At 49.4% G+C, this 26638-nt stretch overlaps 1 protein-coding gene across 4 annotated transcripts in view; it reads left to right on the top strand.

Moving 5' to 3' along the window:
* Positions 1–26638, top strand: part of MATR3 (matrin 3) — a 225390-nt gene that overhangs the window by 125928 nt on the left and 72824 nt on the right. For all 4 annotated transcript variants that reach the window (XM_085617886.1, XM_085617885.1, XM_085617887.1 and 1 more), the window contains 3 exons: positions 15030–15073; positions 20666–21017; positions 21194–21389. In XM_085617886.1, coding sequence (XP_085474012.1) covers positions 15030–15073; positions 20666–21017; positions 21194–21389 — 592 coding nt within the window. The remainder of the gene's footprint in view (positions 1–15029; positions 15074–20665; positions 21018–21193; positions 21390–26638) is intronic.

Below are 26638 nucleotides of genomic sequence, written 5' to 3' on the forward strand. Positions count from 1 at the left end.
AGGCTGGCACATCCCCTGTCCTTGTATGGGGTTTCCGGCCAAGCTTCCCGCCAGAGTGGGGGGTTGCAGTGGCCTGGGTAAACTCCAAATGGCGGCATGCCTTTGAAGCTTCCCTTTGCTCGTCCTGGGGGAGGAGATTTCTCACCTCACCCAGGATGTGCATTGTTGCAGGCCCGGGAGAGCAGGGGCTCTCCCACCCAGGGGTCCAGCAACGTGTCTGCTGTGTGGCAGCCTGGGCAGCCTCAGAGCAGATGTGGATTGTAAGTTAGCTGTAAGGGGGCATCTCTAAGATGCCCTCTGGGGTGCTTAGTACATTAAATCCCATACTGGCATCAGTGTGGGTTCAATGTGCTGAGAGGTTTGATACCAAACTTCCCAGGCTTTAGTGTTGCCATTATGGTGCTGTGGAGCTCGTGTTTGACGAGCTCTCAGCACCATGTACTCTTAAATGACAGCACTGCACTTACAGCGCCCAGGAATGGACCCGGGTACTGTAGGGGCACAGGGCTCCTGCTCCTGTTCCCACACCATAGGCGTAATGCACCCAGCTAGAGGGGTGGCTGACATATGCCTTGGCAGTGTAGGTGATGGGCATGGTACACAGTGATGTGTGCCATGTCGACTCTTTGTTTTGTCCTGCACCCAGACACTCAGCCTGCAAGGGCAGTGTGTGTGTGTAAGGGTACAGGGCCTCTGAGGGTGGCACAATGAGTGCTGCAGCCCTTAGAGGCCTTCCCTGGCCACAAGGCCCTGGGTACCTAGGGTACCATTTACTAGGGGCTGACATGTGGCTAGGGTTTGCCAATTTGGAGTTTGTGTGGTTTAAGGAAGGAACATAGGCCCTGGGCACCTGATTGGCAGGAACCCAGGGTACACTCAGTCAAAGTACATTCAGCAATTTAGCAAAAAGTGGGGGCATACCATGCAAGAAAGATGGCACTTTCTCACAGTGTGGGTTTAATGTGCTGAAAAGTTTGATACCAAACTTCAGTCTTTAGTTCAGCCATCATGGTGCTGTGGAGTTCGTAATGTCGACCTCCCAGCATCATATACTCTTGATGGCAACACTGCACTTACAGGGCCCAGGAATGGACCTGGGCACTGTAGGGGTACAGGGCTCATGCACCTGTACCCTCACCACTGGCATAGTGCACCCAGCTAGAGGGGTGACTGAGGTATGCCAGGGTTGTGTTTGTGAGCATGGCACCCAGGGGTGGGTGCCATGTCTACTGTTTAGTTCTGCACCAAGACACTCGGCCTGCAAAGGCAGTGTGTGTGTCAGGGTACAGGGCCTCTAAGGGTGGCACAATAAGTGCTGCAGCCCTTAGGGGCCTTCTCTGGTCACAGTGCCCTGGCTACCTATGGTACCATTTACCAGGGGCTGAGATGTGGCCAGAGATGCCAATTGGGTTAGGCTGTCATGCAGTTTTAGGGAAGGAACCAAGGCCCTGGGCACCTGATTGTCAAGAGCCCAGGGCACACTCGATCAAAGTACATCAGCAATTCAGCAAAAAGTGGGGGCATACCATGCAAGAAAGATGGCACTTTCTCACACTGGCCTTTCCATGTGAGAGGAAAGTGTGAAGTCAGTGGAGCCTATTATCAATATAGCACCACCCTGGCACTGTCAATATTTTTCTGTTTCTTTTGCGTAAAGGGCTGTTTTGCAGTACGAATCCTTTCTGGATCAACATGCTGTGCATTAATTAACTATAATGAAATTTGGTGAATTATATGGTGTGGTAGAGCAGTCTTACAGTGCAATACCTACCAACCCCTTTAGGACCCTTGAGTTTAGTCTGTCCAACCCTCAGTTAAGTTCGGAGTAGCTGTGTACCGCACCAAAACAATCGTAGAAGAAAGTTACATAAATCCGACACCAATTTATAGAATGGATTTTATTTATATAAGAATTTAGACACTAGAATGAAAGATCCGCAGGATTGTTCCTGATATTTTTCAAGCAGTAATAAATCAGTGCAATTTAATTCAAATGCTCACAATCCTTGGCATTGTTAACGAATTGGACACTGAAAATCTTTCGGGGGGAAAAGGTAATTAAATGTGAATGCAGTCAGTTAGTTACTTTGGACTACCAACTCATGTCGGGGGGACCAACGAGGTCCTCAAGAACAGATAGCTTCTCAGGAGAAGCAGTCCTTCAGCAGTTCTAGGCACTTAATCCCCAGTGTTATGAATCCCTTTGGAGTGGTCCTAATGCAAGGGCTGAAGGATGCTTCAAGTATGCTATGGCTGTGATGCTGTTGACTGGCTGTTCCTGCAGCAATTCCTCAGTCCACGAAGATAGTGAGGGAGTCCTGGTTGCAGGGTCGACTTCCCACAAAACTCTCTCTGGTCTGGGTGAAGTCCATTTGCCACTGCACTACCATGTCGTGTTGTGTTTAGTTATATCCTACCTGGGTCGATAACTTTCTTTCCGAGGGTCCCAGCAACTCTCCAACAGCACTTCCTGGCTCTGCAGACTCTGCAACTCTGCATTAGGTTTTGGTCATTTGTGCGGCACAGCGGAGGTGGTAGCAGTTCGGAGACCATGTGCTACCAACTTAGCCACATCTGGCTTTTTCATCTCTTGTGTCCTTGTACAACGAACAAGAGACCTGTTAGCTGGCCCTTGGACTTCTTTTGGCTTAACTGGGCACTGGAGATGACTTCTTCTTGAGTAGGTTATGGCAGGCACAGTCCCCTCTTGGCTAGCCATCAGGTGCTGCAGGGACAGTCCTCATTGGTGCAGCCTCTTTGCTGGTCCCTCGGTGCAGTAGGACAGTCCTTCGGTCCTTCTCCCTTTGTGCAAAATCTTTGCCCTCTGGGGCCTTGTCGCTAGACACAACAGCTGAAGAAGTGTGCTGGGGCAACTTGGTAGCTCAAATTCTTCAAGCTGCTACCACCACTGCCTTTCAGCACAGAGTACCTAGACCAGACACACTGAGTTGCATCAGTGTTTGTTGAGCCCAGGAGTGCTGTTGAATTTGCTGGGACCTTTGAAATGCGAGTTATCGACTCAGGAAGGATTGGCCTGTGTCTACAACAATGGGGTACTGATAGTTATGTGGCGACTGGATTTTGGCCTGCTGGAGAGGAGTTTGTTGTACGCCGATCCTGAAACTATGGCCACCCACCCCATCTTTGCAGACTGAGGAATCCCTGCTGAAAGAGCCCCGCAGATCAACTGCGTCGTGTCCACATACTCCATAGAGTATTTTCAGCATCCTTCATCCCTTGGATCATTACCACTGTAGGAATCCATTGCAACGCAGATGAACGTCTAGAACTGCTTCTTCTGTGAAGGTAACAGTCCTGGAGGACCTTGCTGGTCCACTTGACTAGCTCTCTGCCGGACTTGGTCGCCCAAACTACTTTTAACCAACCATATTGTCACCTAGGGTTTTCCTTTGGAAAAGTCTCCAAATGTCCAATTTATTCACTTTGCAAATCTTGTTTGCGGTTGATTGCTCTTAAATTCTATTTCTTCCTCTCCAGTGGATCGTTTTCGTTCTAGTGTCTAAATTCTTATAAAAATAGTATCTGATAGACTACTAGCCGCAGATTCCTTAACGTAGAATTATCCCCAGGCGTGAGACTGGACCCGGAAAACTTTCTTGGCCAGCATCTCAGCGCGCTGGGAGTCGGTACCACGCAGCTCCGCCCTGACTTCCTCCGCAGGCGTGATGTCAGGGAGGTCACCTATGCCCCACCCCGGCGCGCTGAAGTCAGTTTCCTTTTCCGCTTGCAACTTGAATCCGGATCGTGTCCTGGCCTGTATCAGGCCTTCTTTTTCTGCTTTTAGGCGGTTTTCTTGAACAGTGTGCGAATGCTTTTGGGCTTTAAGACTTGCTCGTCTTGCTCGCGCGCGCGCCAGATGTCGGCGACGGATCCTCACCCCATCTGCATGTGGTGTTTGGGGGAGCACCACGACTCCACGGACTGCGAGGTGTCAGCAAATGAAGCCGAAGTCCCAGCGGAGCGCCAGACGTAACCCCTTCCGGTGCACATGTCGTCGCCTCGCACGTCCCCCGCAAAAGGCTTCAAGACCTGCCGCTTCAGTCGCTGACATCGTCCCTCTCCCAGGCCGCAAGGGTGTAGTTTGCCTGTTAGCGTTGTAGTTTGTCCCCAAGGCCCGGTTTCTCAGCCTGTTGGGGGTGCGGTTTCTCTGCGGGTGGTGCGGCACCACGCGTCTCCACCCTATCTGCCGTTCCCCGGCACGGGGGTGACCGGAGCCCAGATGGAGGCCCAGGCGGAGGCTTTGCAGGCCTCCTTGGCTCTTCCCTCTTCTCCTTCTCTTCCTGGGACGTCTGCGGATCCCTTGCCGCGTGCAGGGACTTCTGCGTCGCCGGCGGCTCCGGTGCTTACCGGTTCGTCTCCAGTTTCTGAAGTGGTGGTGCCGTCGGGGTGCGGCCCTTCGGTGTTCCCTCCTTCGGACCACGGCGCCTCTGCCTCACCGAAAACCCCCGTGGGGGGTCCCTGTGGTGTCGCGGGAAGTTGCCGGGGCTCGGGCGTGTCCTCGAGTACCCCTCGTCCCTTTGAGCAGGCGGTGGCCTTGTCTGAGGCGACGCCGTTTAGGTGGTGGCAGCTGCTGGCCCTGGGGGTGCCGCAGGGGCCGGCTAGTAGTCTGGGCGTGTCCCCGGGTGTCCCTCCGCACCGGAGGTCGTATCGATGCCTTTTTGGTGCCGTTCTTTAGCCGCTCCGACCCAGCGTGGGTCTCCTGTGCCACGCATTGTGGCGGATGTCAATCCAGCGTCCCCTTCGGTGCCGGTCGACGTTGACCTGACACCAGTCGCGGATTCTACGGCGCCGGGTCGTTGATTAGTCTTCGGACGCCCCCTCTTCTCCAGAGGTTCGTCGGTTGTTGGTTTCATCTTCTCTGGAGACTGGTTGTGGCTTGTTCCCTGACGTCTTCTAAGGACGGCTCTTTGCCGTTGCCGCGCCTGCAGTCTTTGCCAGCGGCACCTCAGGTTCCCCATTCCTCTGTCCACCTCCTTCCCAAACCCCCCCCTTTTCTGGGCTTGGACTGGGAGACTGCCACCTTAGCTTGCATCAGTCACCCACAGGGGAACTGCTTTCCCTGCCATGGGGCCCTATGGAGGCGAGTGCTGCCTTCGCTCGGGCACTTTCCACGGCTGGTGGAATCTTGTGCATGGGCTATCCAGCTGCCCATTTCCCCTCGGATCATCATCTTCTGGAGGTCCTCCATCAGAGTTCTGTTGGTCGGGAACTGCTTCTTCCCTTCGAGGCTTCACTTCACACTTCTCTTTTGGGGGCGGCCCGCCACAGGGGACCCGGTGCCCCAGCAACTTCTGCACCACCCTGCTCCGCATTATCCTGTCTTTCCCTCCACCAGGGACCCTCTTTTACAGACTGCCTTTCCCTACCTGCCATCGGTGTTGTCTCCCCCATCACGGGAGGCCTGTTGGTTAGATCCCTGGGTCACAATATCTTCGCCTCCACCAGTGCGGCTTTGCGGGCCCTTAACACTTTGTGTATTGGCTAGGGCCACTTATTGCTTGTGGGATTCAGCAGAGTCCCTTATGTCTGCCGCTTCTCAGGAGGGTGCCTGTGTTGATCTGAGGCACCATGTGTTGGATGGCTGGGAGCTGACGGAATTTATTCTTCGCTCGGCTCTGGACATTTCGGAGGTGCTTGGTTGTACCATGGCTTCTTCAGTGGCCCTTCGTCGATAGTGTGTTCCCGGAGAACGTTAGGGAACGGCTGGTTGACCTTCCCTTTGATGGCGCTCTTTTGTTCCATGCCTCTGCGGATTCTGCCATTCAGAGGTTTCTTGCGGGACTACGTCCTCCTCCTCCTCCCCCTCAGTGACCTGTAAGTCGGTATGTGTTTTGGGAGGTGTTCTTCTGTTTTCCTGGGGCCTTGTAGCAAGTAGCCCCGGTTGTGTGTTGTGTGGTTGATGTGCCTTCAGGTCCTTTTGTTAGGACTTTGGTGCTGTTGGCTGCTGGTCCGGCCCTTTTTAGGTCTCGCTTGAGCCAGCGCAAGCGCTGCTCTGGCGAGACATTTAGTAAGAGCAGCTTTTGGAAGTGCTACCCATGCGGCCACCAGCTTGCGATTATACGCACAAGTGCGCGCGCGCGCCTCGGTCCGCCTCTGCTTTTTTTTTTGGCGCAGCATCTGCTTAAAAACTTCTATGTTCGAGGCATATGAGCTGCAGATCACACACTTAGGATAGTAGATCGCCATCTGGTGTTGGGCTTGGATGCTTGCAGGTTGTTGTTGTCTTCGGAAGAAGTCTTTGGTCACGAGATAGGTGACTCCTCCCTTGGACTACAGTGCGCATGGGCATCCACTCCATCCTCAGATTGTTTTTTTCCGCCATTGGGTTTGGATGTAACTTTTCCACTCCGGTAGAAAATTTCTAAAACAAGCTTTCGAAGTAAAACTTTTGCAACGCGTGAGTAACACTGCCCCTACCCCAACCCCACCAAAGGCATTGGTCAAGACCTCGCCAGCTGGCCCCAGTCGAGACCGAAAACACCCTTCAGAAGCCCTGCCTTCGGGCTCGGCTCCGAAGAAACACAAGCCTTCCACTGGCTCGGGCCCGAGCAAACCACATATCATTGTGCCTTCGGCACTGAAGACACAAGACCCCTCGGCACTGAAACCGGCTCCGGCACCTTCGGCACTGAAAACACAGAGGCCCATAGACAAGCCGGCACCCCAAGCTCACAAGCTCAGACTCTACTTCGGCGCCGAAACCTTCATCGGCACCGAAACCACCGGCTAAGCACTATAATACACCTCCTAAAGCCAAAGACTCTACCGATCACCCAAAACCTTGATCGGAGCCAAAAAAATCGGCGGCAAAGTCTGTTCCTCAAGACCAAAAACTTTTCCACCCAGGTCCAACACAAAAAAGATCTATATTAATCCAAAAACTGGACATGTCACTGCTGTACCTTGTAGGAAACGGAAACCGGATACAACACCTGCCCAGTTCCTATAAAGAAGGAGGACTCGGCAACATCACCAATTCCTCCTTCCTCTCCTGTTCCACCTCCTACCCCACCCCCTCTGCCTACACCACCATTACCTCTATCATCTCCATCACATACACCACCCCCACAGGATGATGATGATGACCTAGGGTGAGGGGGTGATCTGGGTGATCCTGATCTTAATAATCCGTTCACAAACCCAGATACTGTACCATTGGACGACTGGGCATACCCTCCACCAGATATGCCTGACCCTAAACCATATCCCTCCAAACCATCACCTCCAGATGACCACATGGGGTTTGGACAGAGCAGCACTTTATCATGGCGTCACCATGCACTCCGATGCACCCGAGGAAGACTTCCTCTTAGACACTTTTGAACAGTCTCAGAAGTCAGTTCAAATTTTACCCATGATTAAAGGGGTCATAAAACATGCCACAGAAGTATTTAAAGACCCCGTACGGGCCAGGGTACTCCACCCAAGAATTGAGAAAAAATATAGACCTGCCCCAGAAGATCCTTGTTGCATCAAAGGGCAGCTCCCTCTGGATTCCCTGGTAGTTTCCAACGCAAGGAAACGTGCCAACTCCCAAACTACGGGAGATACACCGCCCCCGACAAGGAATCCAAACTATTAGAGGCATCGGGCAAGAGAGTAGCAGCACAAGCCGCTAATGATTGGCGTATCGCCAACACCCAAGCCTTATTAGCATGCTACGATAGGGCTCACTATGATCAGTTAGAAGACCTGATACAACACCTACCAGACCAATTCAAGGCCCAGGCAAATGACCTATACAAGAGGGAAAACTTATCTCAAATGCCTCAATTAAATGTGCACATGACACCGTAGACACTGCCTCTAGGGCAATAAACACAAGTGTACTCCTTAGACGCCATGCATGGCTACGCATTTCAGGCTATAAGCCAGAAGTACAAACTACTATACTTAGCCAACCATTTAATAAAGAACAACTGTTTGGACCAGCAGTAGACGCTGCACTTGAGAAAATGAAAAAAGACACACTGCTAAATCCATGGGAGCATTGCAGTCTCCACAACCACATGGCTCCTTTCGACGCTCATTCTACAGGGGAGCCTCCAAAAACATTGGAGCAGACACCTCCTCCACATTCAAACCCTCTACACAAACATCCCCCAGTAGAGGATATTTTAGAGGATATAGAGGAAACAACACCAAGGGACGAGGTCGAGGCAGTACCGACACTCGTACCTCTCCCGCTACAAAACAGTGACTTTCTTCCACTCCCCCCCCCCCCCCCAAGACCATTCCACACCAGTCGGGGGTTGACTCATACAGTTCCTACTTGTCTGGAACTCCATCACAACAGATAAGTGGGTAAGACAAATTATCCAGTATGGTTACTGCCTGGAACTCACCACTACCCCCACACATTCTACCCAAGCAACGCTATATGTCACCAGACCATCTTACGCTCCTCAAACATGAAGTGCTCTCATTGCTTCAAAAACACGCAATAGAACCAGTTCTTTTACATCAGGGTACAGCTCGTCAGCGCTTCCGAGGCCGGCGACTCAGATGTGGAGGACATCACCCCAGCGCAGAGGGTCGTGAGTAATATTCCTCCCCCCCTCCCCCCTTCTACACACACCCCTGCCGGCACCGAAAAAGGCCACACCTTCGCCTCCGGGCCTAGGCAAGACAAAGGACACTGCTTCCAACACCCCACCTTCGGGCCCGGTGAAGAAGCGAAGCAAGCCTTCCGGCCAGCCTATCCCCGGTGCCGATAAACACGCTTCGGCACCGAGAAAGAAGCCGACCCCCCCATATCGACACCGAGCTCCGCACTGAAGCACTCTGGGTCGAAACCCAGCTCTTCGGCACCGACGACACCTTCGGTGCCGACCAAAGCACACAAGGCCATCGACACTTCGAGGCCGAAATCCATGTCTGCGCCGACCAAACCAGGTTCCAAACAAACCGGCACGGAAAAGCCTAAAAAGCCTTCGGCGCCGACGGACAGACCAGCCTCACCGGACTTATTTACACCGGATCCCTTGCAGAAAACACTCACCAAGGATCCAAAAACTGGACATTTGACACTTTCTTCCAAAAAGACTTTTGGAGCAGCCTGCCCCGCCTCCAAAGAGGAAGGACTCTGCTACCTCTCCGTTCAGGATACCTTCTCCACCCAACCTCATCGTTCTCCCACCCCTTCTCCCCACGAGGATGATCACGGGGACCCATATGATGACATAGGGGATGTCCCCCAGGACCTACCCACAGGGGACCCCACTCCCACAGGATCCCCAGACCCATGGGACGACTACAATATCCTTAATATCCCCAACGTCCCACAAGATGACCTTTACCCCTCCAGGCCATCTCCACCGGAAGACTCATTGGGGTTCCACCATCTACTTCAAAGGGCGGCACACTATCGCGGGGTAGACTTGCATACCGACCCCGTGGAGGAAGATTTCCTCCTAGACACATTCGACACCACACATAGGTCTACCCCCATATTACCTATTCTTAAAGCAGTGGTAAAGCATGCGCCAGAAGTTTTTAAGGACCCAGTTAGGGCCATGGTCATTAACCCGCGCATAGAAAAGAAATACAAAGCTGCCCCCACAGATCCCTCCTACATCAGAGGGCCAGCGCCACTAGATTCCCTAATGGTGTCCACTGAACGCAAAAGAGCAAATTCCCAGGCGTCAGGCAAAGCACCACCACCTGACGAGTCAAAGCTACTGGACGCATCAGGAAAGCGCACTGCGTCACAAGCAGCCAATATGTGGCGTATCGCCAATACTCAAGCGCTATTGGCCAGATATGACAGGGCACATTATGACGAGTTAGAAAGCATAATGCACCACCTCCCTAAAAAATATAAAGCTAGGGCCAACAAACTAATTCAAGAGGGAAAGACTATCACTAACACCGCTATACGCTGTGCCTTAGATGCAGCAGACACAACTTCCAGGGCCATCAATACCAGCGTCCTCCTCCGTCGCCATGCTTGGCTAAGAATATCTGGGTTTAAACCGGAGGTACAAGCCTCCATCCTTAACCATCCCTTTGACCAGGAACATCTATTTGGCCCAAAGGTGGATGAGGCCCTAGAAAAAATGAAGGATACGGCAAAGTCCATGGGAACCTTACAGTCACACCCTCCTAGACGCTCCTTTCGCCGCTCTTCCTTTCGAAGTACATCTAGAGGCTACTCCTCAGACACCGCGTCCACTTCGTACAAATCCCCCACTCAGTCCACCTTCACGAGGGGTTATCAAAGAGGTGGCTATAGGGGGTAACAATAATAAAGGCAGAGGCAAAACAAACCACGCCCGCTCTGCCACAACGCCTACCCAATGACACCCCCCCCACTCCCCCCAGACCACTCCGGTCGGGGGCAGACTCCAACATTTCCTTCCCGTCTTGGTTACCATCACCTCCGACAAATGGGTGACACAAATAATTCAATCAGGCTACTGCCTAGAACTAATATATACCCCCCAAACATTCCGCCCAGGCAGCGCCCAATGTCACAAGAACATTTAATACTCCTAAAGCAGGAGGTAATCTCCCTCCTACAAAAACAGGCAATAGAACCCGTTCCTACCAACCAACAAAACATGGGAGTCTACTCCCTATGTTTTCTCATACCAAAAAGGGACGAGACTCTGCGGCCCATCCTAGATCCCCAGCCCCTAAACACGTAGATGCACTCCGACCATTTCCATATGGTAACGCTTCAGCAGGTACTTCCGCTCCTCTCCCAAAACGACTTTTTGACCACCTTAGATCTAAAAGACGCGTATTTTCACATTCCGGTGCACAAAGCTCACCGCAAGTACCTCAGATTTGTAGTGGACGGACAACATTTCCAATTCAAGGTGCTAGTGTTCGGAGTCGCAATAGCACCACGGGTATTCACCAAGTGCCTAGCAGTGGTAGCAGCACATTTGCGAAGACAACACATCCACGTCTTCCCATACTTAGACGACTGGCTGATAAAAGTCGGGTCATACAATCAGTGTGTTCAACACACATCTACCACCATTCAATTACTCCACCAGCTGGGCTTCACACTAAACCACCAGAAGTCCCATCTCCAACCATCCCACATAAAACAATACCTCGGTGCCACCATAGACACCAAGAGCACTAGCCTACCCCAATCCTACCAGGATTGCAAGCATTCAAGCTCTACGCGCAAAATTCGCACTACAACACTCCCTTCCAGATTGAGTATTTATGCAACTAATAGGGATGATGGCCTCTGGTATTTTCATAGTGCCTCACGCAAGACTCCAGATGCGTCCTCTCCAAGAGTGCTTAGCGTGCCAATGGAACCAGGCCCAGGGTCAATTAACATATATCTGGTGTTGGTAGACGGTCGCACCCATCGCTCTCTGCAGTGGTGGAACACCACAAACCTTTCCAAAGGTCGACCGTTCCTTGACCCGGTTCCTCAAATAGTACTGACAACGGACGCATTGCTCTCCGGCTGGGGAGCTCATCTACTACATCTCACCACACAGGGCAAGTGGACACCTCAACAAAAGTTACTCCATATCAACCATCTGGAGTTACTAGCAATCTTCTTAGCCCTAAAATCTTTTCAAACTCAAATTTCAGGCAAGGCAGTCCTGATCCGAACAGATAACACGACAGCCATGTATTATATTCAAAAACAAGGCGGCACACACTCTCCACAGCTTTCTCACCTAGCACAGAGCATATGGAGATGGGCAATACCCCAGAAAATCTTTCTCCTAGCCCAGCATGTCCCAGGAGTCCAAAACACAGTGGCAGATCTGCTCAGCAGACACAACAGATCCACGAGTGGGAGCTTCACCCGCAAGTTCTTCACCCTTACTTTCAAATGTGGGGGCATCCACAGATAGACCTCTTCGCCACCCACAATCACCAAATGCCCAGGCTTCGCCGCCAGATACCCACACCCATTGTCCAACGGAAATGTGATATGGATGAACTGGTCAGGCAGATTTGCGTACGCTTTTCCGCCTCTCCCACTGATTCCACTAGTGGTGCGCAAACTACAACACTCCCTCACACTAATCCTAGTAGCTCCAACGTGGGCCAGACAACCGTGGTATACCACACTGCTGGAACTATCTGTAGTGCTGCACCAAAAACTACCCCTCTCTCCACACCGCTCAACCCAGAACCATGGAGAGATCCAACACCCGGACCCAGCGCAGCTCAACCTTGCGATTTGGCTCCTGAAATCCTAGAATTCGGGTACCTAAATCTTCCCCCTGATTGTATGAACGTCATCAGAGAAGCTAGAAGACCTACCACTAGAGCGTGCTACGCTGCCAAGTAGAAAAGGTTTGTTGTTTATTGCCATAACAAGGCCATCAATCCACTGGACGTGTCCATTCAACACATATTAGGCTACTTACTCCACACACAAAGGTGCAATCTAGCCTATACGTCCATTCGACTACACCTCGCAGCTATTGCAGCTTACCTACAAAACAGGCAACATCTCACTCTTTAGAGTACCTGCCATTAAAGCCTTCATGGAAGGCCTTAAAAGAATAATTCCCCCCAGAGTGCCACCGTCACCTGTGTGGAACTTAAATATCGTTCTCACAAGGCTAATGGGGCCTCCCTTCGAACCTCTGTATAAATGCGAACTACAATTCCTAACATGGAAAACCGCTTTTCTTGTAGCCATCGCTTCCCTTAGAAGGGTCAGTGAGATACAAGCACTTACCATTCAAGAACCCTTTCTCCAAATGCACCATAATAAGGTTGTTCTCGGTACCAACCCAAAATTCCTCCCTAAAGTCATTTCTCGCTTTCACCTAAACCAAACAGTAGAACTACCAGTATTTTTCTCGCAACCACAGACTGTTGTAGAAAGGGCTCTTAACACACTGGATGTCAAACGAGCCTTACTCTACTGCATTCAGAGAACACAACCTTTCCGTAAGACCAAACAACTGTTTGTTTCTTTCTCTCCACCACACAAAGGTAACCCATCTCAAAATCGGGGATAGCTTGGTGGATTGTAAAATGCATTCAAATCTGCTACCATAAAGCAAAGCGAACGCTATCCATTCCCCCGAAAGCCCATTCTACATGAAAAATAGGGGCTTCCATGGCATTCTTAGAGAACATCCCATTAGATATCTGCAAAGCAGCTACATGGTCAACACCGCACACTTTCACCAAACACTTGTGTAGATGTGCAAACGAAGCAACAAGCTAGTGTGGGCCAGGCTGTACTAAAAACATTATTTCAAACCACTGCAACAGATACGGGTGGTCGCCGCTAACGGTGGGTACTACTATATAATCTATGCACAAGTGTGTAATCTGCAGCTCATATGCCTCGAACGGAATATGCTACTTACCAGTATGCATCTGTTCTTGGCATGTAGAGCTGCAGATCTACACACGCCCACCCGCCTCCCCGGCTACCTGTATCTGTCCCAGTTTATCTTATTTAGATAGCACACACATGGGCATCTTCACTGTTACTACTACGCTCCGTCTTTCCCTGCTGGCGAAAAACAATCTGAGGATGGAGCCGAAGCCCATGCGCAATACGATCCAAAGGAGGAGTCACCGACCTCGTGACTTCCAAAGACTTTCCAAGAGGAAAAGCAAACGGCAAACATCCGGGCCCAACACCAGATGGCGATCTATGCACAAGTGTGTAGATCTGCAGCTCTACATGCCAAGAACAGATGCATACTGTTAAGTAGCATATTCCATACAGAGACACTTTCTTACAGCTCCGCGTTGTGGCGCGGAAAAGTTCTCTGAAGCAAACTGACGTCAGCGTGCCGGGGTGGGGCTTATGTGACCTCGCTTACGTCACGCCCGCGGAGGACGTCTGGGTGGAGTCGCATGGTACCCCCCCTCCCCGGCGCACAGATGCTGGGCAAGAAAGTTTTCCGGTTCCAGTCTCACGCCTGGGGATAAGTCTACGTTAAGGAGTGTGCGGCTAGAATCGTCTCTACCAGATACATCGTTACCGAAGGTAAGTAACTTGTACATTTTTTTTTTTAATGGCTGTCTGGTTGTCGATTTTTCTACTTTAATTGTTTTGGTGCTGTTTAAATGCTTTATGCTTGTTCCTCTGTGTAAGCCTTGATGCTTAATGCCACAGCTACCCAGGGTTGAGCTGAGGGTTTTATTCACAAAACCTACTGTACCTAAAAGGTTTGCTAAGTTTATTGCACTGTAAGGTCTCACTGCCACACCATATAATACATCATATTTCCCCACAATCGCCTTAGCACACCCTCTGCGCCAGAGGCTGCAGCGCCAGGCGCTGTGCTTGGGGTAACTAACCAAAAGCCCTCTGCACCAGAAAGTGAAAGAAGAAGCAAATGGCTAAACGTTTAACTTCGAGTAGAAAGAGAAGCGCCTGAAAGACGCTCCGTAGGCGAGATATACACTAGCTAGACAGATGGAAAATGAATGCACTCTCCTGGAGTTAAGTAGTGCCTAATAAAGTGAGCAGTGGAAGGACACCAAGTCTGTGCTCCAGGGCATGGATTAAAGTAAGGAAGTAAAGACGCAAATGAGTGAAAATAAAACTAACCAGTGGTAAGCAATATGCAGGCACCAAGTTAACAATGTCTCACAACAGATCGCACATGCGCTGTTTGATAGGCAAGACCTAAAAACCATAAGATTCCTATTTCTAAAACCTGTAAGTACATGAGATTTCTTGATCATTATACAAACCTGTCAGTTTTGAGTCTAGTCTGAATAAAGGTTCTATATAGCTCTGTGGAAAAGCTGTCTGCACCAGCAGTGTTTACCTTCACTGACGTTGCTGCATCCTCTAACCCGAACTCCATTAACCAAGTCCACTCTGAGACTGCTACACCCCTGGTGATTTTGCCTTCAAAATTCTAATTTGTAACTAGGGAGAGTTTAGCAATTAAATTGTAGAACAATTCAAGCTATCTGATCTCTACTACACCAGGATCTAGCTGTATCATTCCAGCTTTTGAACTAGTTTTTGGTCTGGTTTGCCATGCTTATTTGAAAATTTTATTGAAGATTTACTTTTTTTCCCCCTCCAGATTCCCAATAAAGGACTTGAACAAGCTGAAAAAGAGAAACCAAGGTAAATATTTTTTCTCGAGTGAATAATATATGTTCGAGGCATATGAGCTGCAGATTATACACTGTGCCTAGATCGCCATCTGGTGTTGGGCCCGGATGTTTGCAGTTTGTTTTCCCTCTTGGAAAGTCTTTGGAAGTCACGAGTTCGGTGACTCCTCCTCTGGTTCTTATTGCGCATGGGCTTCGGCTCCATCCTCAGATTGTTTTTTTCCGCCATCGGGCTCGGATGTAAAACTTCCGTGCTCCGGTTCCTAACTTCCCAGTTCACCGCTCGACGCACAAATCCTCGCTCATAGAGTTTCTTCATAGACATAAATCATCTTATTCATTTTCTCTTCGGCACTTCTTCGATTCCGGTGGTCGACGGCGGCCTTCGGGCCTATTCCGGCTCCGGTCTCTGCTGATGGAAAGCACTCCCTTCAAGAAGTGCCCTCGATGTGGGTCCAAGTTTCCCCACACCGATCTCCATGAGGTGTGCAACCTCTGCCTCTCCCCACAACACGAGGTCCGAGACTGTCCCGCCTGCAAGTCTTTTCGCTCAAAAAAGAACACTCGAGATCGACGGGCTGGACGCAACATGGCGCACTCCTCGACCTCCGCTCCAGTCGACATCTTCAGGGACGACGTCGAAGCTCCGGGACAGCAGGACATCGAACAGGAGGACGACTACCTCGTCAGCGCTTCCGAGGCCGACGACTCAGATGTGGAGGACATCACCCCGGCGCAGCGGGTCGTGAGTACAATTCCCCCTCCCCCGCCGATCCCGAAAAAGGCTTCGGTCACACCTTCGCCTCCGGGCCTAGGCAAGACCAAGGACACTGCTTCTCACACCCCTCCTTTGGGCCCGGTAAAGAAGCTTTCTAAGCCTTCCGGCAGCTTGGGCTCGAGTCAGCCGGCCACCGTTGCCGACAAACACTTCGGCACCGAAGAAAAAATCTGCCTCCACACCGCCTAAGCCTTCGGTACCGAAACCTGCTCCGGTGCCGACCAAACATCACAAGACCCTCGGCACAGACACTCCCTTGCCGAAATCCCCTTCGGCACCGACCAAAAAACCGGAGGTTCCCAGGCAGCACGGCTCTGACAAACCTAAGAAGCCGTTGGCCCCGACCAATCAACCAGTGTCACAGGAGCTTTTCACACCGGATCCCTTGCAGAAAACCCTCACCAAGGATCCAAAGACCAGACACTTGACATTGTCTTCGAAAAAGAGACTTTTAGACAAGCCGGCTCCACCTCCCACTCCAAAGAGAAAGGACATTGCTACCTCTCCTTTCAGGGTGCCTTCCCCACCTCCTTTACCACCTCCACCTCCTCGTTCCCCCACCTTGTCCCCTGTCCCAGACGATTTGGGGGACCCTTACTATGATCCAGCAGATGTGCCACAAGATCCCACTCCTACTGGATCCCCAGACCCATGGGATGATTATAACAATCCGGACATCCCGGATGTCCCACAGGATGACCTTTACCCATCTAGGCCATCCCCTCTTGAAGATTCCTTGGGTTTTCACCACTTGTTACAACGGGCGGCACACTACCACGGGGTGGAGTTACACACCAACCCAGTGGAGGAGGACTTGCTCCTAGACACCTTCGATGATACACATAGGTCCACTGCCATTCTACCTATGTTAAAGGGCGTAATTAAACATGCCCCTGAGGTTTTCAAAGACCCAGTCAGAGCCAGGGGCCTCAACCCTCGAATAGAAAAGTACAAAGCCGCCCCTACAGACCCTTCTTACATTAAGGGCCCTGCACCATTACATTCCCTAGTGGTATCTACAGCCAGGAAGCGCTCAAATTCTCAGGCGTCAGGCGAAGCGCCCCCACCCGACAAAGTCCAAGCTCCTAGATGCGTCCGGGAAGCGCACTGCGTCACAAGCGGCCAATATATGGCGTATTGCCAATACGCAAGCACTCTTTGCCTGGTACGACAGGGCGCACTATGATGAGCTAGAATCCATCATGCACCATCTCCCTGAAAAGTACAAGACTAGGGCTACTGAACTTATTCAAGAGGGGAAAACAATAACCAATACCTCAATACGATGTGCCCTAGATGCGGCAGATACGGCCTCCAGGGCCATAAACACCAGTGTCCTCAGTCGCCATGCCTGGCTCAGGGTTTAAACGAGAGGGTCAAGCCTCTATACTAAATCACCCGTTCGACCAAGATCATCTATTTGGTCCTAAAGTAGATGAAGCCCTGGAAAAAATGAAGAATGATACAGACACGGCGAAATCTATGGGAGCCCTACAAACAGACTCCCATACGCTCCTTTCGCCGTTCTTCCTTTCGGGGCACGGGTAGAGGCTATTCCTCAGACAGTGCATCCACGTCCTATAAATTACCCCCCCCCCCCCTTCAGTCTACCTTCAATAAAGGTTATCAAAGGCAATAATAAGGGCAGAGGCAAAACAAATACCGCCCTCTCTGCCACACCTCCCGCCCAATGACTTTCCCCCGCTCCCTCCAGACCATTCCACTCCGGTCGGAGGCAGACTACAGCATTTCCTTCACGTCTGGGAGACAATCACCTCAGACAAATGGGTGACGCAAATTATTTAGTCAGGGTATTGCCTGGAATTAACATCAACACCCCCCAACATTCCACCCAGGCACCGCCGTATGTCGCAAGAACATACTGTGCTGCTAACACAAGAGGTAATCTCCCTCCTGCAAAAAGGAGCAATAGAGCAGGTCCCCATAAATCAACAAAATTTAGGGGTCTACTCCCTGTACTTTATGATTCCAAAAAACAGACGAGACCCTAATACCTATCTTAGATCTCAGACCTCTAAACACTTACATTCATTCGGACCATTTTCACATGGTAACCCTCCAACAGGTTCTTCCACTTCTCTCCCAGAACGATTTTCTCACCACTCTGGACTTGAAAGACGCGTACTTTCACATCCCGGTACACCACTCTCACAGAAAGTACCTCAGGTTTGTGGTAGACGGACAACACTACCAGTTCAAGGTGCTCCCGTTCGGGGTAACAACTGCACCAAGGGTGTTCACCAAGTGCCTCGCAGTAGTGGCTGCACACCTCAGAAGACAGCACATTCACGTCTTCCCTTATCTAGACGAATGGAAAGCCACGTCCTACCAACAATGTGTGCAACATACCGCCGCCACGGTACAACTCCTTCACCAGCTAGGTTTCACGGTGAACCATCAAAAATCCCACCTGGTACCCTCACAGAGGTCGACTGTTCCTGGACCCGGTCCCACAAATAATCTTAACAGCAGATGCATCGCTCTCCGGCTGGGGAGCTCATCTGTTACATCTCACAGCACAGGGCACGTGGACGCCGCAACAGAAGTTACTCCACATCAACCATCTGGAGTTACTGGCGATCTTCTTCGCCCTGAAATCCTTCCAGGCGCAGATCTCAGTCAAGGCAGTCCTCATTCGCACAGACAACATGACTGCCATGTACTACATTCAAAAACAGGGGGGCACACACTCTCCACAGCTCTGTTTGCGCAGAGCATATGGAGATGGGCAATTCCTCAAAAGATTTTCCTCCTAGCCCAACACGTCCCAGGAGTCAAACACCGTGGCAGATCTGCTGAGCAGGCAGACACAGCCGATCCACGAGTGGGAACTTCACCCACAAGTTCTTCACCCGTTCTTTCAGAAGTGGGGGCATCCACACATAGACCTATTCGCCACCCACGAAAACAAAAAATGCCCAAGCTTCGCCGCCAGATATCCACACCCATTGTCCGAAGGCAATGCGATATGGATGAACTGGTCAAACAAATTTGCATACGTTTTTCCACCTCTCCCACTAATTCCATTAGTGGTGCGAAAGCTACAACAGCATTCCCTAACACTGATCCTGGTAGCTCCAACATGGGCCCGACAACCGTGGTACACCACACTGCTGGAACTCTCAGTAGTACCACACCAAAAACTACGCCTCTCGCCATGCCTCCTAACCCAGAACCATGGAGAGATCAGGCACCCGAACCCAGCTCAACTCAACCTTGCGATCTGGCTCCTGAGGTCCTAGAATTTGGATATCTTAACCTTCCCCTTGATTGCATGGACATTATCAGGGAAGCTAGGCGCCCTACTACTAGGGCGTGCTATGCAGCAAAGTGGAAAAGATGTTGTTGTTTACTGCCACAACAACACAATCGATCCTTTAAATGTATCCATACAACACATTATATGTTATTTACTCCATTTGCAAAGGTGTAACCTAGCATATACTTCCATTCGGTTACACCTCGCGGCAATTGCGGCCTATTTACAAAATAGGCAGCACCTCTCACTTTTCAAAGTACCTGCCATCAAGGCCTTTATGGAAGGCCTCGAGAGTGATTCCACCCACAGTGCCACCCTCACCTGTTTGGAACTTGAATGTAGTTCTCACAAGGTTAATGGGACCCCCTTTCGAACCATTACATAAGTGTGAGCTGCAATTTCACACATGGAAAACAGCTTTTCTAGTGGCTATCACTTCCCTCAGAAGAGTTAGTTAAATACAGGCACTCTCTATACAAGAACCTTTTCTTCAGATGCATCACAACAAGGTTGTACTCCGCACCAATCCCAAATTTCTACCCAAGGTGATTTCTCCATTCCATTTAAACCAGTCTGTAGAATTACCAGTCTTTTTCTCGCAACCCCAAACAGTTGCGGAAAGAGCCTTACACACACTGGACGTTAAAAGGGCTTTACTTTATTACATCCAGAGAACACAACCTTTCAGGAAAGCCAAACAGCTATTTGTTTCCTTCTCCCCACCACATAAAGGCAACCCTATTTCTAAATCAGGGATAGCTAGGTGGATTGTAAAATGCATACAGATTTGCTACCACAAAGCAAAACGAACGCTATCGGTTCCCCCTAAAGCCCACTCTACAAGGAAGATAGGGGCTTCTATGGCTTTCCTAGGGAACATACCACTAGATGACATCTGCACATCAGCGACATGGTCAACACCGCACACCTTCACAAAACATTACTGTGTAGATGTGCAAACCAAGCAACAAGCTAGTGTGGGCCAAGCTGTACTAAAAACACTGTTTCAAACAACTGCAACGGATACCTGTGGTCGCCGCTAGGGTTGGGTACTGCTATGTAATCTATGCACCGTGTATAATCTGCAGCTCATATGCCTCGAACGGAATATGCTACTTACCAGTATGCATCTCTTCTTGGCATGTAGAGCTGCAGATCTATACACGCCCACCCGCCTCCCCGGCTACTTGTATCCGTTCCAGACTTAGCTTATTTAGATACAATACACATGGGTTTCTTTACTGTTATTACTACGCTCCATCTTTCCCTGCTGGCGAAAAACAATCTGAGGATGGAGCCGAAGCCCATGCGCAATACGAACCAGAGGAGGAGTCACCGAACTCGTGAATTCCAAAGACTTTCCAAGAGGGAAAACAAACTACAAACATCCGGGCCCAACACCAGATGGCGATCTATGCACAGTGTATAGATCTGCAGCTCTACATGCCAAGAACAGATGCATACTGGTAAGTAGCATATTCCTTTAACTTGTGACAGAATTAAAGTATCCTTGTAATCCAAATTATTTGTCAATGTTCCTGCTGCAGGAAAAGAGCTCATTCTCCTGATAAGGATGGGTCAAATGAAAAGAAATCAAGTAAATTGGATGGAACACAGAAAACAGATAGTGGTGCTGAGGGGAAAAATAGTGACTCTCAAGCAAGTGCCAAAACCGATGAGGCTGACATGAAGGGGGAATTAACTGAAAAAGAACTCCTTGAATCAGATGATGAGCAGCTCTTGGATGACGAGGCTGCAGCATTACTTGACAGTAGCAGTTCAGTTGGGGATGATGAACAGGCTAATGCCGAAGATATAGACAACGAAACCGGGAAGGCTTTGAACAAAGAAGGAAATGTGAAAGGCTCTAATCAAGCATCAAAGAAAAAGAATAAAAAGGTAGGTTTTAATTGTCATTTTGTGTATTGGCTGGATATTACTTTTCTGTAACAGCTTAATTAAATGAATGCATATTGCCTAAAATTATTTTGGTGTAGTGAAAGTATAGAATGAAGACCTGCGGTATGAGCTGTTTTCCATGAAGTATAATTGTAATGAACTCTGTTCACTCATAGCGTGGTTTCCAAGGAAACATTGATGATTATGTTACCCTGGATGAAGTTGGTGATGAAGAAGAAGCAGATGGGCATAGATCAGCAAAAAAGACCGCAGGGAGGCAAAAAGGTGCAAGCGTTGCAGGAAAGACCAGTGGCATTACAGAGGATAGTGAAGAGGATTCAATAGGACCTTATCAGCCAAACAAACCTGTTGGTAAGCTTTTCAAATGGAGTTTTTATGCTGCTGCTGCAGTACTTTTGCCTCTGAAGTTGGAAATCATTGCCAGCAAATTGTCTAACCTGCAGATATTTAATCTGATTCTTCATGAATCCTTTACTGTCCTTAATGTGTATTCTCTCCTGAAGAAACGTAATCATTTGGGTCACTACTTTTTTTTCTCTCTAAACTGACCTTACATAAGGGATTCCTGGTACATTAAATCTAAAATGTTAATAAGATAGAATGTATTGAAATGAATTGTTCAAATATTACTCAAGTCAATCTGAACTTCAAAATTTGAAGAGTAATGGCTGTCGCTATTTTAGTATTTCGCCTTTGATTGTGGCAAAAATTTAACATAATACTTTGGAAACTGTTTTGTGTTCAGTGACTAGAACCTTGTTGCATAAACAGTAGTTTTTACTTATGCGCACTTATCTGGGATCATGATGTAGATTGTGTGTAAATGGGGTGTATTATGTGGTATGTTTGTGCGACCTCACTGTGTAATGTACTTACCAACCCATTAAGGACAGTAAGCTTGGTTTTGTAGCATGAAATCGCTTCTTGATTCGTATGCTGTGCATATTCCGCCATCCTAGTGGTTGGAACCGAAAGTCCTATTTTTTTTTTCTCGTCTAGACAGTCTATTTGAGATATACAAACAGACATGTAAACAATCAGTGTGCTGCAGCCCGCCCACAGGCTTACTATTTGTTCACTTCTACATCGCGTTGGTATCCTTTGTTCCTGCTTGCCCATAGCATGAATGAATCATGCTTCTTCCTGTATTTGGCTCGCTCCTACAGCATGGACGACGTATGAGTGTGTATCCACTGCTCCCGTTTTGGGAGCTACCTTTTTCTTGGCCTTCGAGCACTCCATATGAGTGCTCATGTTCTCACTCGCTCAATCTCCTTCCACCTACCCCCAACCAATGTCCATGTTATTGTGGTGGCCTATGCAAATAACAAATCCTGGATGTAGATGCACCATTTGGGTCAAGACTGATTTGCATGTGGCCAGGTCTGAACTGGGGGCGCCTGGTAAGCCAAAAAAAGATGGATTTAACCCAGATCTCTTGACTGGGGGTGAATGTCTTGATTTGTTCTGCATTCCGTCCATTAATGTCCGATGCACCATCTGCTACATAACACATTGATCAGTCCTGCTCACGGAGTTCTCCATCTACTTAACATGTACTTGCAACTCGGCAATGACTGCAATATGGAGCACTTCTCCTGTATTCCACTGAACAGCACTGATCTCACAGGCTTTTATACTAAACTCTTGCAATCTCATAGCTTCCATCATTCCCCATCGTCGGAATGGGAGTCCCCGGTAAATAAAACATACCATAACATGAGGTACAAAAAAAGAAAAAGGCATAGGCCTATTTCATTTTAAAGCATATCCACCTCTTTTTGTAAAAGAGACCAAAAACACTGAATGACCAATCAGAACAGCCTAACCCCATAGAACCCTACTGAGAGCCTTAGATTTTCTACCGCACGTTGTGCAAGGGAATCTCCACTGAGTTCTGCTCTGTTTTCTTCATTTCTTCAACTTCAGAATCTTCATTGTCTGATAAGGAAAAGAAGGCTTTATTCAAGGCTTGTGCCACCTGCTCTAAAAAGAGGCTTTAGGTGGAGGACAAACAAAGACTATTTTTTTGTACAAGACTGATGACTACAAGATTTGTAGAACCTTCTCTACAAAAACCTTGAGGGACATCTGCTCACCTGGCTGCAAAAATTGAAGTCACGGAAAGACCCTGTTTCAAGTGACAGTGATGATACCTCCTCTGATATCTTCAAGGAGATCACAGAAAAGGGGTAGGTCTTTGTGAGAAAGTGGCTCTGTATATACTGTTCCCAAATAGGTACAGTGTGTACCGAGTCCACAGTCCCCAGAGGTTTGGCAGAGGCTAAAGTTACATATAACCTTACTCTCTAAAGTGGTAGCTTGGTCGAGCAGTAAGGCAGTATCAGAGGACAGTGTAAAGCATTTGTTGTACACTCAGTCAGCAAATGGTCTCACACACTCAATAACTGAACTCTAGACCAATAGTTTATATAAAAAATATACGCTTGTTTTATTTTAGAACCAACAATAGGTATTAAAATATACTTTCTCAGAATGAGATGCTTTAGGTAAATAATTTTGCAATATACAATTGACTTTTGTAAATACTGGTTACAGGTTGTTGCAATAGGCAACACAATTTCAAACCCAATAATGCATTGAGCTCAATGGAAGTTTTAAGTTATTTGCAATAGATTACTTTCAGGATTACTTTTGTAACTCCATGGCTGGATCCTAGATTCAGTCCTGGGACAGTTCTTAGAAACAAGTGATAAAAGTCGACTTAGTTACTGTTGTGATTTTTAGACAATATTTTGCTAGTTTAAAAGTTGACACTCCGAGGATTTCATAGAAAAAGAGTCAATGATTCCCTATGGGAGAAAATTCAAGTTGCAGGTAAAGTAGGTTCTCGTTACTTTTGTAATCCAGTACTGGGACCTCTATCTAAAACAGGTAAGTAATTACGTGTTCACACTTGGTACAATTTTTAAAGAATATTTGAAGTTTGCAAATTAGACATTTCACAGAAAACCACTCAATGATTTCCTATGGAAGAAAATTGGGTTACTGGTAAGTACGGTTGGGAATATTTTTCAGGGTCAGTGCTGGGCACCAAGATCCAGTACTGGGATCTCTCCTAGTAGCAGGTGATTATTTACGTTTTCGTTATTCGGTAGATTTGTGGTGAAATTTTTAAGTTTTAGAAACTCCACACTTAGAAGAAATTTCAGAATGTTAACCTATGGAGGAAAATTGGGTTTTGCAGCGGGAATCTTTCTGGATTCACTATGCTGTGCATTATTCCGCGATCTGGTGGTTGGGTCCGGATTCGTAGTCTTTCCTTTGTGGGTTTTTTTTTTTTGTTTTTTTTTGTAGCCCAGGTGGGCGTCGACGTCCCACCATTTGGTGCACCTCTCGTGACGTCGTCGTGCTTCCTGCGGAAGTCCCACCTTTGGGGCGCCATCTTCAGATTCTTTTTTCCGCCGTTGGGTCTGGATCGTCATCGAGAAGCTCCAGGATTTCAATCGAAGGAAGGAGAAAACGCGAGTTTCGTCGAGGAAAGAACTACTGATCACAGAGAGGAATAACTTGCATCCGGGACGCGAAGAAGGAAGATTTTTCACGAATTTTCTTCAACACCCTTGGAAAATGCGCACTCAGAGGCTCTGAGCGCAATGGACAAGACACCATTCAAATTCTGCCCTAACTGCCACCACAAGTTCGCGCAGAAGGACCAGCATCCGGTGCGCAACCTTTGCCTACCGATCGACCACCCGAGCAAGGACTGCAACGCCTGTTCAGCTTTCGCGCCGAAGACGCTCCGGTTGAGAGAACGCCAGAGAAGAGCCAACTTCAGCATGGAAGGCAAGGGTAAGGCCCCGTTGCTTTACGATCTGGGCCTCTCCACCGACTAGGACAACATCGCCGAGGGACCTGATAGCTTCACGGTCATAGAGAACGACAAGAAAACGCCTGACGAGGTAAAAAAATCGTCGAGTTCAAAACCCCCGAAAGGGCCTCAAACCTGAGTAACTCTGGAAAATCTGAGTCAAAGTCCTCAAAAGGAGCACCGGCGCCGAAAATTTCGACTACCAAGGGTGGATCCATGGACAAAAGGCCGAGCGGATCCTGCAAAAAGGACTCCCTGGTGCCGAAAGACGCCGAAAGGCAGAGTTCGTCGAAGATAGCCCACGAAACGGGGCGTTCGACGCAGAAAGACAAGCCAGCGTCGACGCAAGCTCCGTCAAAGACCTGCGGTCGACGTCGAAAGCATCTCCGAGATGGAGAAAAAGAAGAGAAGGCTCGAGGCGGAGATGGAGAGCATCCTTCAGAGGAAGGAGTTCAACGCCAAAATGAAACAATTCGGAATTCCAACGACTCCGTCGACGGACGTCGTCGAGATCGAGGAACAGGACTAATTCGACGCTGAAGGGCTGCCGAGAGATCCTGAGGAGGAGGAAAAAGGCCCCTACTATGAAGGCGAAGACGAGGAAGACGACCAGCAGCCGTTCTACGGCTCGGCGCCATCAACCACTCACGAGCTGGAATGGCAAGACATCGACGCCGAAAATCCCGAAGAGCCCGTGGACACGTATCCTTCGAGGCCTTCGCCGTCCCACGACATCGGGGTGTACAATATGGTCGTCAGGCGTGCTACAGCAGCCTTTGGGGTAAAACTGGACGAGGAGAAACCGAAAGCTGATTTCCTTCTCGAGACTGCTCCCCATTCAGACGAGGAGCCAGTTCCTTCCCATGCTCCTAAGTGTAATGAACCAAGGGAAGGAGGCCTTTAAGGAACCAGCAACATGCCGGTCCATCACGCCCAGGACGGAGAAGAAGTACAAGCACTCCTCCCTGGACCCGCCTTACATCAAGGGAGCGGTCACGGCCGACTCCCATCGCTTCCACGGCCAGGAGAAGGGCCAACGTGCCAGCGACCTCGGGGCCACCCCCGATAAGGAAAGCAGGAGGATGGACCTCACTGGGAGGAAGGTCGAAAGGAACGCCGCAATGCACTGGCGCATGGCGAACTCCAATGCGCTTCTCAATCGACACCAGTACCAGCACTGGGATGAGATGGGGGAACTAGTCAAACACCTCCCTGAAGAGTACCGCCAAAGAGCCTCCCACCTTGTGGAAGAAGGTAAAAATATAGCCAACTCATGCATTAAGACTGCATTGGACGGGGCGGAAACTTCAAGCAGACTGATGGCCATAGGGATCACCGAACGAAGACAGGCCTGGCTGAGAATCTCTGGATTCAAACAGGAGGTGCAGAGCAACATACTAAACACTCCTTTCAACGGGGAAACGCTGTTCGGGGCAACAGTGGATGAAAAGCTCACCCAGCTGAAGAAAGAACGAGACGGCGAGGTCCATGGGGCCCTACAGTTGAGGGGGGTGAGAAGAGGCACTCCAAGTAGGAGACCCTACGGTAGGGGAGGTAACCAGCAGGGAGCGTCGCACCAGACGTTCCAGCAAGGACAGCAGGGTGACCGTCACAGCCAGCAAGGTCAGCAAAAACAAAACTGGCAGTACCAGCCTCGGGGCCAGTCCTTTCGCAGGAGGGGAAACGGACGTGGCCAAAGGAGACGAGGGGGTGACCAAAAGGCTGCAGGCTCAGGGACGAGGATGTTTCGGGTGCCACCACCACTTCG

The sequence above is a fragment of the Triturus cristatus genome, chromosome 7 (assembly GCF_964204655.1).
Source record: "Triturus cristatus chromosome 7, aTriCri1.1, whole genome shotgun sequence".
Lineage (NCBI taxonomy): Eukaryota > Metazoa > Chordata > Amphibia > Caudata > Salamandridae > Triturus > Triturus cristatus.